General features: G+C 55.5%; 1 protein-coding gene across 2 annotated transcripts in view; it reads right to left on the bottom strand.

Moving 5' to 3' along the window:
- Positions 1–9,647: 9,647 nt before the first annotated feature.
- The window catches only part of CTNNBIP1 (catenin beta interacting protein 1), a 49,348-nt gene continuing 46,830 nt past the window's right edge, over positions 9,648–12,165 (bottom strand). For both annotated transcript variants that reach the window (XM_045546190.1, XM_045546191.1), the window contains exon 5: positions 9,648–12,140. In XM_045546190.1, the coding sequence (XP_045402146.1) occupies positions 12,082–12,140 (59 nt within the window). In that variant the 3' untranslated portion in view covers positions 9,648–12,081. The remainder of the gene's footprint in view (positions 12,141–12,165) is intronic.

Raw genomic sequence — 12,165 nt, 5'->3', positions numbered from 1 at the left:
GAGCCCCCATAGTCCCCACCTGTGTGTGAGTCACGCCGTGTTGCAGAGAACAAGGCATCCATGCCCCAAGCACCCGAATCTCTGCCTCCCTGCGCCAGGTGTCTGCCAAGGCCCCAGTCAGATTGCCAGAAGGCCAGGACTTGCAGAAAGGTCTGGAAACCTCACTACTGCAGCCAGAAGCTGAGAAACACTTTGATGCCCTCATCTTGCCTCTAGCCCCAAAGGCCAGGCCTGGGTGCCTGGCTCTGGACCGGATGCAGCCAGGGAACCCCACCACCCACCCCGTCCCCAGCGTTGCATCACAGCTCTCCCCTGAGCAGGGTGAAGGGAAAACAGATGTTAATTTGTTCATTTTGCTAATTTGAAAAGGAGCATAAACAGTGGAGCTCAGTTGTGCGGCTCTGCCGAGGGTGTAGTTTAAGTCCAATTATGTGCTATTAGTGCATTTGCTCTTTGTTCCGATGGCATATTAATTGCAGATCTGGTATTGTGGCAATTAACACAATTATGGGCTCTCTTTCTCTTCCAGCAGGTCACAAGCCACATGCTTTCGGCCAAGGAGTTGGGCTGGTGAGATGGGGGGAGGCCCACTGGGGAGAATGCCCACAGCTATGGGTTGAATCGTGTCCCCCAAGAATTCGTATGTTGATGTCTTAACCTCCACAACCTCTGAACGTGAGCTTCTTTGGAGATGGGGGTCTTTACAGAGGTAATCAAGTTAAAATGAAGTCATTAGGGTGAGTCCTAATCCAGCATGACTGGTGTCCTTATAAGAGAAGATCAGGACACAGACACAACACACAGAGGGACGGCGACATAAAGACACACAGGAAGGAGATGGCATCTGCAAGCTGAGGAGAGGCCTGAACAGATCCTGCCCTCCCAGCCCTCAGAAGCAACCAATCCTGCTGACACCTTGGTTTCAGACTTCCAGCCTCCAGGACTGTGGGACAGAACCTTTCTTTTGTTTACACCATCCAGTGTGGAACTTGGTTATGGCAGCCCTGGCAAACTAACAGACCCCCTCTCTGTCCCAGGCAGAGTCCACCAGGTGGGACAGGGAAGTTGTGGGGGGGTGTGCCAGCATTGCTGTCAGTTTAGGAGTCACGAGGAGGGATCAGCATCTCCCTCCCTGCTGGGGTCCTCTTCCCCAGGGTTTGCCCATCAATGCCACCTCTGCTCTCCTGGCCCGAGTCTTTATCCTCCAAGGCACAGCTGCTGGAGTCTCCGCCCCCTGCGCCTTCTCTAATTAGTCACCTGGCTCTGCCAAGCCTGGGTTCGTCACTTCCTCTCCCTTTGTCATCCTAATCCTGATGACAGGGAGTCACCTACCTTGTAAGGCAAACAGAGTACATGTCATTTCCCAGGTTAGACCAATGATAATTGTCAGGGATCTGCATAGTACATTATAGCTTATAAGATTTCTACCAAAGACCTGTCCCCATTACACACTTACGACAACCCTGTGGAGGTGGGTATTACCACCCATTTTATAGATGGGGAAACAGGCTCAGAGAAGTCATGCCCCCATAAGTAGCAGAACTCAGACTTGAACCAGGACTTCTGATTTTACATCGAGCGCTCTTTCTCCATGGCGGCAGTTCTCATGGGTGTTCCACTGAATATATAAAAACTAAAAAGAGTTCTATGGTCAAATGAATTAGGGAAAAGCTGAGTGAAATGGATGTCTTTATTGTAGGACTTCTCAGAGCCTTTAATATACTGTTACTCTCAAAAGAATGTGTGTAGCATCAGCGTTTCCCAGTCTCCCTATACTTTCGTGGGACACCTGCCATTCCAGGCAGGGCTGCATGACAACCAGGTCTACACAGGAAAGAAGACAACTCTGACCTTAGTCCGGTGGGAGGGTCCCCTTCCTACCCTCAGTCCTCCCCTGCCCCTGTGGCAGGCAACCGAGCCCCCAGGGTTGGTGTTACTGTGGGGTTTCTCAGCCCCTGGGATTCAGCCAGCACCACAGCCCCACGGTGGACATCTTGTCTCTGGCCACACGACATCCTTCCCTTTAGGAACCACTGCTGTCTCCCTCCCTGTGGCTCTGGTGGTGATGTCACTCTCAATAGCCTGCCCCACCCCGGCCAGTTAGTCAATGGGAATATGACTGAATCCCCAGCAACTGTGATTGGTCCAAAGGATGGCACCTGACTCAAGCACAGCCAATCAGAGACTGCCCTGGGATAGTTTTGGGCACTGGGAGAAAAGCTTTCTCTCCACTGAAATTGCCAGGGGCCACGTCTTACCATAGAAGATTTCAGTTTGTGATAGGAGATAATGAAGCCAACAGACTAAGTTAAACAGAAACAAAAGAAATGGTCCTAAAGGGTGAGAGCATTCAGGAAGCAGTCCCTGAGGCCCTGGGACCATAGCAATTGTCTTAATTCCATGAGCTGCCCTCAGAGCCTCTGCAGTGATGAGAGCCTGTTGGAACTGGGTTTCTGGTGCCTGCAAACAAAAAAGGCTTTATCAGTACAAGTCCTTGAGCCCCTCAATAGCCCAGAACTGATTTACCAGCCAAGACAGGCCCAACACAGATGCCAGGGCCCAGCCCCCCTGAGGGACAAGAGCCAGTGGAGCTGAGGGGGTGCCTTCCTCTCTGTAGGTCTTGGGTGTCCTTGTTGTCAGCACAACTTTGGTTTAGAAAAATAGGGTCACAGTACCTGTGGGTCACAGAGGGCTCAGCAGAGGAGCCATTCCAAGGTCAAGATTATTTGGTCACTTAAGCCTTTATTGAGAGCCCGGGATCTGTCAGGTACTGGTGATGCTGCAGTGACGAAGCCAGATAAGGTCCCTGCTTCCATGCAGCTTACCTTCTAGTGGGAGGGGCTAGAGGTAAAGAAAGAAGTTCACAAATGGGCCAGGCACAGTGGCGCACCTATAATCCCAGCACACTGGGACACTGAGGCAGGAGGATTGCTTGAGCCCAGGAGTTCGAGGCAGCAGTGAGCTGTGATCACACCACTGCACTCCAGCCCAGGCAACAGTGAGACCCTGTGTAAAAAATTAAAATAAAAAATTCACAAATTAAAAAAATAAATGGGAAAAGGGTTAGAGTATGTCAAAGAATGGAGAACAAAATAGGGTAGTCAGTGGAGACCCTGCGAGGGGGTGACATTGGAGCTGACGTCTGGAAGTTGAGAAGGATTCAGCCATGTGGGAAGAACATTCCAGGCAGAGGGAACAGCAAATGCAAAAGCCCTGGAGTGGGAGAAGCTTGGCAAGTCTGAGGAATGACAGGCTGGTGGCTGGTGTGTGAAGGGCGGGCGGTGGTAGGAGATGAGGCCGGAGATCACCATGGTTTTGGGCTGCACAGGACAAGGAGGGGACATGGAGTCCCACGTGTGATGGGCGGCTACCAGGGTGGGGACCTGAGCATCTTACTTGCCTTGCCTAAGATACCAGAAAAAGCAAGTGGCTCTCAGACACAGCCTTTCAGGGAAACTCTTGGATTGGGAGCAGAAGAGACCATTCTCTGATACACCGAGAGTCGCGCCACACGGCTCGAAGACGGGGGAGGTGGACGCTACAACCTGAGTGGTCAGAAGAGGCAGGTTCTCCTGCAGAAACAAACAAGCCCAAGACCCTCAGAGCATGAGACAGCACGGTTCCTCCCTCACTGTGGACCGGCCCAGGCTCTGCCAGGACCCAGGCTGACGGACCATTACAAAGTGTCTCTTAAAGTTGCCGCCCACAATGACCCATCACTTCTGCCCACATTTCATTGACCAAAGCAAGGTAGGCTACACTTAAACTAAAGCGAGCAGGGAAATACAATCCTACCATAGGCCGGAAAGGGAGAGAGCCGGGAATATTTGGGGAGCAGCACCAGTGACTCCCTCAAAGGCCACTGAGGCTCAGACACGGGATGGAGCTGCCCAGCGTGAGTGGCAGAGGGGGCTGTAGAACCACCCTGGCTCCCTCCAGCCCCGCTGCCCCCTCCTCTGCCTAATGACCATTAATAGCTTAATCTCCTAAGCCTCTCACCCCTACTGCGCACAAGCATCTGCTCATACTCCCGTGTCTCTGAGCGGGGACGGGTGAATCCCCTTGTTGCCACCAAGGGAACTGGGACAACACTTCTCGCCCTTCCTCACCCCTGAGACAAATGTCTGGGGCCCTGAATAGACCACATGGCCTGGGGAGGGGTGGGAAGAGCAAGTCCAAACCGGTGCTGGCAGCCGCCGCGGCAGCATGGGCGGGAATCCCACTAGAGCCCGGTGGGTAGGGTGCGGCGTTGGCTCTCCAGCAACGGCCGGGTTTGAGCCCAAACTCCCGGGCTTGTCCCAGCAAATCACCCTCCTAAGTTTCCACTTCTGAAGCAGCTTCCTGTTAGGCTGCCAAGGAGGAGCCAGGAACCAACAGCCCCCGGTGGACCCACAGGCCTCTGTGGCCACCCTGGCCTGACCTCCCCCTGAGCCACATGACACGCCAGGGAGAAGGTGCAGGAGCTGGGAGGACCCTCCTAACCAGCCCAGCTCCTGCAGGCAAGCCCGGGCTGCCGGCTCCAGCTCCCCAGCTCCGGGGGGCACGGACTCTCCTTCCCCGCAGGACCCTGCTCCGTTGCGACCTACTTATTTCCAAGTCAGTCCCGGGCAACCTGGGCCCCGCGTCTCGCCTTCCCAGCCCAGGGCCCAGTGGGTCTTCAGCCAGCGTTGCCCCACTGGCTCAAGGCCGGGCAGGGGACCAGGCAGTGCGGTCTGGGCTGGGTTAACTGTCGAGGAGCCTGGAGGAGTCCTGGGAGCCAGCCAGATGGCTCAGGGCTCAACTCTGAAGCCACCGCTACAAGAGCTGGGAGGAGCTGGGAGAGCTGGGAAGGACGGTTCCGTGCAAACCCTGAGGGCAGAGTCCAGGCTGCCCCTCCCAGGGCACGGCCTCGCCACAGTCTCAGCGAGCGGGAAGTCCAGAGACCACCGTGGTGGGACACTACCCTGGGAGGCTGGACCAGCCCCTGGGACAGACTCCCAAGGGGCCAGGCTGGCAGGGCCAGGCTGGGCGAAGGGGCGGGCAGGTAGGGCAGCCGGCCCCGATGGGTGCCGCAGCCGTGCCGAGGGAGCACAGGGGCAGCCACACACAGGCCTGGCTCCAGCAGCCCCTCAGAGGCCACGAGGGGAGGCTGCTTGGGCACTGCAGGACTGGTGGGGCCTGCAGGGGTGCCGTGCTGGTGCCCCCCTGCTTCAGCCAGGCCCTTCCCCACCTGAGCTCAGCCCCCTGCAGGAGCCCAGCTCAGGGCTCCAGCTCCTCTTTCACACAAGGACGCGCAAGGATGTAAACAAAGGGCTATTTTTACCACTTCATTGTTTCCTCTCTCAGCTTCCTAACTCCCCAGCCAAGGTACACCTCAGTCCTCCCCCCTGCACACCCAGACCTCGGGCACTGCAGGCTCTGCCCTGCCAGGTGCCCCAGCCTCCCGCCTCCGCTCTCCCTTGGGGGCTGCCTGGGAGGGGGCCGGGGCCCAGGGTGCAGCCAGGGCCCGAGGGGAGGAGATGGCCTCTCCCTGCTCTGCTGGGAAGGGGCACAGAGTGGTCGGAGAGGGCCGGGCATTGCCACTCACCGCAGGGGCATTGCAGTGCACGCCGGCTGTCCCCAGCCCCAGCCACCTAGATACACGCCCTCAGGCAGCAGGTCAAAGGTTGGCAGCAGCCTCCCTCAGCCGCCCTCAGCCCTGGTTAGAGTAGCCAGGGCATGGAGACGAAAAAAAAAAATAGCAGGCCAGAACTTCAGTCAGTTTTATTGTTTTTGGGGTTTTTTTCTTTTTGGGGGGCTCAGATAGGAGCATCTGTTTTATTGTTTCGACATCCTCTCAGACACATCTCCCTTGACACGCAGGCAGGCTGCTCCCCAACCCCGGCACGACACTGCCATGCTCACCCATTGAAACCAGATGACCACCAGCAAGGCAGGCGCCATTATTCTTCCCAGGTTCCAGATTAGGAAACGGGCCCAGAAACATTGAGTGACTTGCCCACGACACACAGCTCGTAACTGGCAGAGTCTGGATTCTATCCCAGGTCCGCAGTTCTGGAGCCCAGAGTCCAGGCCCTGCCTCCTCGGCCAAGGCATGGGCCTTCCCCACCGTGGCCCCCCTGAGTGAGCCCCTACAAGCCTCAGCCTCCCATCTTCAGGGCAAGGGGTGCAGGAGCCTGGGGGCTGGGACAGCGGGAGGAGGGGCAGGCAGGGAGGAGGCGTGCTGGGCGCTCAGGGCCCCTCACCCTTCTCCTCCTCCTCCTCCTCCTGTTTGCTCTGAAGCAGAGCCGGCTGCAGTGGGAAGGAGCCTCTGGCTGTGATGGGTTTTTTTTAACCACTTGATCATGATGGAGGATTTAATTTTATCCCCTTCCTTGACTGGCTGTGATTCTATTTGCAGTTTAAGCAAGAGGCAAGCAGGAGGGTCCCTGGAAGACAGGACTCCCACCCCTGGGCTCTGCAGAGTCCCTCCCTGCCTGACCAGGCATGACAAAGTCCGTCTGGGAGACCCCCCTCAGCCCAGCAGGTCTGGGAGGTTGGGGGATTCTGCTCCCATGAATACCCCTCCCCCACACAAAGCTGCTCAGCTGGGGAGAGGGTGGGGAGCGGGGGAGACGCTGGGGGGACAGGGAGGGGGAGCAGAAGGCGGCTCTGGCCTTACCTTCTACTAAAGAATCATCTTGGCCCTTCTGTCTTCATCAAAAAAGTGTTAAGTAAGCACCTTATTAAACATGGGGCTGCCTTCCTTCCTCCCTCCCCAGGCCAAGAGCTAAAGACAAGTCCTTGCTCAGAGTGACTTTTGAGCAGAGTCATCCTTTTGAGGATGGGGGTGGAGGGACACCTACCCTGGTGACTTAATGGTGACTGGATGTCCTGACCATGCACTGTGTGCTGAGCTTGTCATAAGCATTATCTCATCAATTCTCAACAACAGTCTTACGGGATAGATGCTTTTCTTCTTTCCATTTCTTCAGTAAGTTAGATCCTTCGCCCCAAGTCACACAGCTGCCAAGTGGCAGATCCAGGTTTCAGTCCTGCCTCCAGTCGGCTTCCAGAGCTCTCCCTGAACCATGATGTCTCCCCAGCCCCCAACTACGTGGACATAATGATTTGTACTATGGGAGCAAACAGTATAAATCTGGAAGATTTGAAGTGGAAGAGGAACTTGTAGCAAAACCAGCTTAGCTTGGAGGTGACCTGCCGGGTCCACATGGCAGGCTCAGAGCACCATGAAAGGCGAGGGCGGGAGCCAGGATGGGCGGCTCAGGGAGCCACTGGGCTCAGGTGAGGACGTACCCACCTCGCACGTCACTGAGCACAGTGTATGTAAAGCGCTGTGCACCTGCACACAGGCAGCGTCCCACTGAGACACAGGAGACACCTGTGTAAAGTGTTTGGGAAAATCTACCTCCTTCCACCGGAAGCAGCACAGTCTAGACCAAGGGCCAGGATGTGGAAATCCTGGGTCTGAGGTCACCTCTAGGGCTGTGCAGGGCGGGGCGGGTCTTCCACAGGTGTGCAAACAGGCGGCCACCTGTCGCACACACTGCCTCCCTGGGGGCTAAGAAGAGGACAAGGCAGGGTGGGGCAGGCGGGAAGTGGCTCAGTTCCAGGCTTCGGTCCACAGCTTTCCCTGCAGGCAGGACTGGCAGCCCCCCCTGGGAACCGTCCGTGAAGGGGGCAGTTCCAATGTCAAGGAGAAAAGTGAAGGTAAGACATCAGCTGACATTCAAAAGGCATTTCACTGTCCTTGTCCTTTGAAGAGGGCTTTCTTTAAATCAGGACTAGCCCCTAATCCGCCCCCCACAACCCCTCCCAATCTCCTAAATACACAGCTGTTTCCCAGAAGATCAAGTTCTTTCAATGGACAGTGCAGAGGGGTGTGAACGTTTTCTAAACTCAGCCTCAGGTTAGTCTGGGTGCACTTCATCCTGCCACAAAGGGGTGGGTGGCCATGGGAAACCCAGAGAGAGGACCCACCCATGCCTGAGAGGCAGGCGGGTGGTGCTGGGGTCCCCTGGAACCCAAATAGCACCTCCTCCGGAAGTTGGCTCCTGCCCCACCACTGGACCAGGTGCCACAGACAGGATCATGTTTCCTGCTACAAAAGACCCTGTTCAAAGGCCAGAGACAGCCTGGATTCACACTGCTGCTATTCACCTGCTGGGACAAGGGACAAGGGACAAGAAGCACTTCATTCATTCTCAACTGCCCTGCCCCCAGGCCTGGGAAACAAAAGGCTGGGTGCTCCGTCTCCCCTCCCAGCTAGCCCCAGCCCCTACCCAGGCTCAGCCTGGCCCAATCCTGCCCACTGGGGTCATTCCCAGCGTGCACTGCACCTAGGAAGGCGCACCCAGAAGGTTGCCTGCTGTGTGGGCTGAGGGATGCTAAAAGCCCAGTGCTGCCCCTAATATTTTCCCTCCGTCTGCTGAAGTGTCCCTGACTCAGTTTACATGGTCTACTTCCCATCACAGGCCCAAGAGGTTAGACAGCTCTGGGAGGAGGACTCCCTCCCAGCGCCAGTTCCAAGCTCTCTCTGGGACCTGGCAGGTGGGACCAGGGCCAGCCAGCCCCTCCCTCTGCTCAGTGGCCCAGCTTAGAAGGGCTGATTAACTGCAAGGTTGACAGTGTCACTCAGAACACTGGGCAGGGGCGGGCACCACACATCATTTAAATCACATGGGCCTTTGAATATGTCTCTATGTAATTTTTGGCTAACACAGAACCTTGGTCTTTCTCTCAACAACTACAAACTCCTTCCTGGACAAGAAGTTACAGAGAAAGGCAGAGCAATACAATATCAGGATGAACGTTAGTAATTTGAAGAGAGAAGGGACTAACTTGTGAGGTAGTGAGTTCCCCAGCAAAGGCAGGACAAGCTGTTTTCAGAGATGTTTCAGAGGGGACTCATGCATCTGGCCACTGCATAAGCTGCTAAATGAACTATTATCTCCTCCAACACCAAGATTTAATGATGCCGACTGTGCCATGCTACCCGTATTCTGTAAACTCCACAGCCTCTAGGACCCAGTGCAAATCTTTGAAAAGAAAATGGAAGCAGTGATTCTATGTAAATAGGAAAAAGGAAAAAAAAAAAAAAAAGACCTAAAATGGGATTAGGAAGGGTAGAAATGAAAATTTCTAGAAAATGCTTCCAAAGCAAAAATTCCTAAAGCAGAAATGATTTCAGCTTCCAAACTTGAATATACAGCTAAACACCAATAAATCTGCTTCTGGGATAACGGAAGGGGCAGATACTCTGTTTGGACTTCGCAGCAAGCGTTCTAAGACCAGTGCCATCACATAGGCCACTGGGGTATCTAGAATGGTGGGGTCCCCACACCCTCGTGGAGTGCTTGTGCGAGCAGGAAGCCGGGCTGCCCTTGAAAGTCACTGATCTCGGTCGAGTCTGGGGTGATTTCCAGAATCTCCAGGTCAAAAAGGGGCTCACCCTTCCCAGGGCCCCATGAGTTGGGCTGGGTAGATCTGGAAATTCATCCAAACCCCGAGCTTCCATCCAGGTCACAGAGGCTTCTCAAACTTGCTGTTGTCCTTGTTGCTGGACCTCCCGGGGAGCCAGGGCCCCAGGGCAGCAGAGCCCACGTGACGTGGGGAACTCGGTCAGAGCACCCGACTCCGAGGGAGAAACCAGCTCAGCTCACAGACCATGCTATGAAAAATCTTTATTTGTTAATTTTTTTCTCCAACAGATATATTTTTAGTTGAAATACGAAGCCACAGCAACACTTTGACTTTTCTTCTTCAGATGAGACAGGCCTGAGTCGCCCCTGTTATAAGAGCGAGGCCTGTGACCATTACAAAGGCAGGCCGAGGCAGAGAACCAGCTCGCCCAGGGATCGACCAGGGCTTGGGCCCTGCACATGAGCTACAGGTACAAAGAGGGGGCAGCCAGCAACACGGGCCTTGACACCTGACTCCAGACGCTACGACCTGGGGGCAGGAGAGACTGAAGAACTCACCTTTCCCACAGGGGCTCGGCTGGAGCTCCAGGCCACTGAGCTGGGAGTGTGTGTGCGTGTGTGCGTGAGTGTGTATGCACGTGTGTAAGTGCACATCTATGTGGGTGTGCACGTGTGTGTGTGCACGATCACACGCACTACCCCTGCTGGGGTTGGGCTGCAGCCATATCCCCACTGTCCTTGTCCCCTGGGGATCAATGGCCTTGGCGGGTTAACTGTCAGCTAACCAGGGCCAGGGGCCAGTGTGTGGTGGAAGACACGGCATCCCTGCCATGTTGGTCATACCCTCCTGCTGGAACAAGGCTGGTGACACCACAGCACAGCGTGGACTACCCATCGACAAGGGGTCTCTGCAGGTCTCAGACATTTGGGCCCTGTGGGCTCCATGACACTTAGGAGCCTCTGAGGCCCTCAGCCCCAAACCCTGAGAAAGAAGGATTGGGCTCTGAGAGTGTCCTCCTAGCTCTGGGTACCCAGGGTAAGAAAGGAGCCTCAGCCACCTACGACCACAGGGGGAGGGTGGAGGCCCCCGCCCTGAGGCCCGTGACTTTCTCCAACCCCCATCCCAGCTCCCACTCCTGTGAGAGCCACAGGGAGACGGGAGGAGCAGCTCCTGGGAAGGCGGTGGCAGCGGGGAGGATCCGGGGTTCCTGCACGAACATTAGACCCAGGCCCCACCCCCTCGAGGAGTGTTGCTCTGTGATTCTGGGGCTGGTCTAGGGGCCAGCCAGATGGGACCTACTCAGTGAAGGCCTAGCCAGCTGTCCTGGTGGGCACTTAACAAATAAACAATGACACTGTCCCTTCCAGGAGGACATGGAGAGAGACCCTTCCGAAGGCAGTGCGGTGGGGGGCACAGGCCGAGGATGAGAGAAGTCCAGTGCTGGCCACCGTGGGAGCCTGGCTGGGGGGAGTCAGGGGTTGGTGTCTGGAGCCAAAGGTCTCCTGGGCCTTGTGAACCAAGCTGGGGCTTTTATGTGGGTTCTGAGAGACTCTCGCTAGATGGCCTCCAGCATCTTTTGGGGTCTCACAGCTGGGAGCAGCTCCTCCCTTTACAGGAGGAGCCCTGAGTCGAGGCCTCAGGAAGGGGTACGTAGGAGGATGGACGAGAGGACAGAGCCAGCGGCCCAGCCCATGCACCTCTGCTGAGCACAGCGGGAGGCGAGGCCTGGACAGCGTCTGAGCACTCCCGCTCTCGCCACGGACGCTGGCTGGCTGCCAACTCACGGGAGCGATGCACATAAATCCTGCTAATGGCTACCTCTGAGCTCCAGGCTACTCATTCAGGACAACGCAAGCTCCTCGGGGGCCCTGTTTTCCAGCTGTGGACCCTGCTCAGGATCCTCGGGGTCCCCTTGCTGGTGGACGCAGGTGCGGTCATTAACGCAAATGCACTCTCCAGGTGGACCCCCGGTCCAGAACAAGCAGCAGAGTGGGGTGACTCCATGGCAACAGGAGTCACGGGTGAGCCAATGGGAAACCAAATACACAACTGAAAGCCAATCAACTTCAAACACAGACTCCAAGTGTGAAGGCAGCAGCAAGCTCTTTGTATAATAAATATTGCAAAGCACACTTGGTTTCTTTCTTTTTTTTTCAAGTCAAATATAACAACTAACGTCTCAGATCTTGTTTTCTGCATTCAAAATAGAGAAGCTGTTGATATCAGCAGAACACCTGCAGCCAATCAAAGAAAAAAAACCATTTCCCATTAACCAGCCAATCAGAATCCCTTTCCAGTTTAAGCAGCCAATCGAACCTCTTCACATTTCTAAAAAATGACCTAACTAAAGCACCAGAGCTCGGACAGCTTCCTGGGAAGCCAGACACCGAGGCGCAAATTTTAAAAAAAATAAGAGTCAGAAATAAAAATAAAAGGTTTCTGTTGGTCAAGATTTAAAAATAAAAAGGTTTCTTCCTGCAGCCAATCATGAGTCCATCCCTTTAAGCCAATTGTGAACGCACCACTGGTGTCCCCCGCTGCGTGGCCATGGGGGGGGGCGGGGCAGGGCAGGAGCAGGGGGCGGTGGGGCAGGCTGGTTTGCTGCCACTCAGCCGGCCCAGAAGCCACGCAGGTCTCTTGGCCCTTGACAACTTCCAGGGTGTTTCGAGGGGTTTGCAGCTACTGCCTCCGGTCCTCCGTCTCCGACCTGGAAAACGCCATCACCACGTCCTCTGCACCTGCAGACCAGGAGACAAGAATTGC

This window comes from Lemur catta, chromosome 3 (genome assembly GCF_020740605.2).
Source record: "Lemur catta isolate mLemCat1 chromosome 3, mLemCat1.pri, whole genome shotgun sequence".
Classification (NCBI taxonomy): Eukaryota; Metazoa; Chordata; class Mammalia; order Primates; family Lemuridae; genus Lemur; species Lemur catta.
This window is presented reverse-complemented; position numbering and strand designations above follow the sequence as displayed.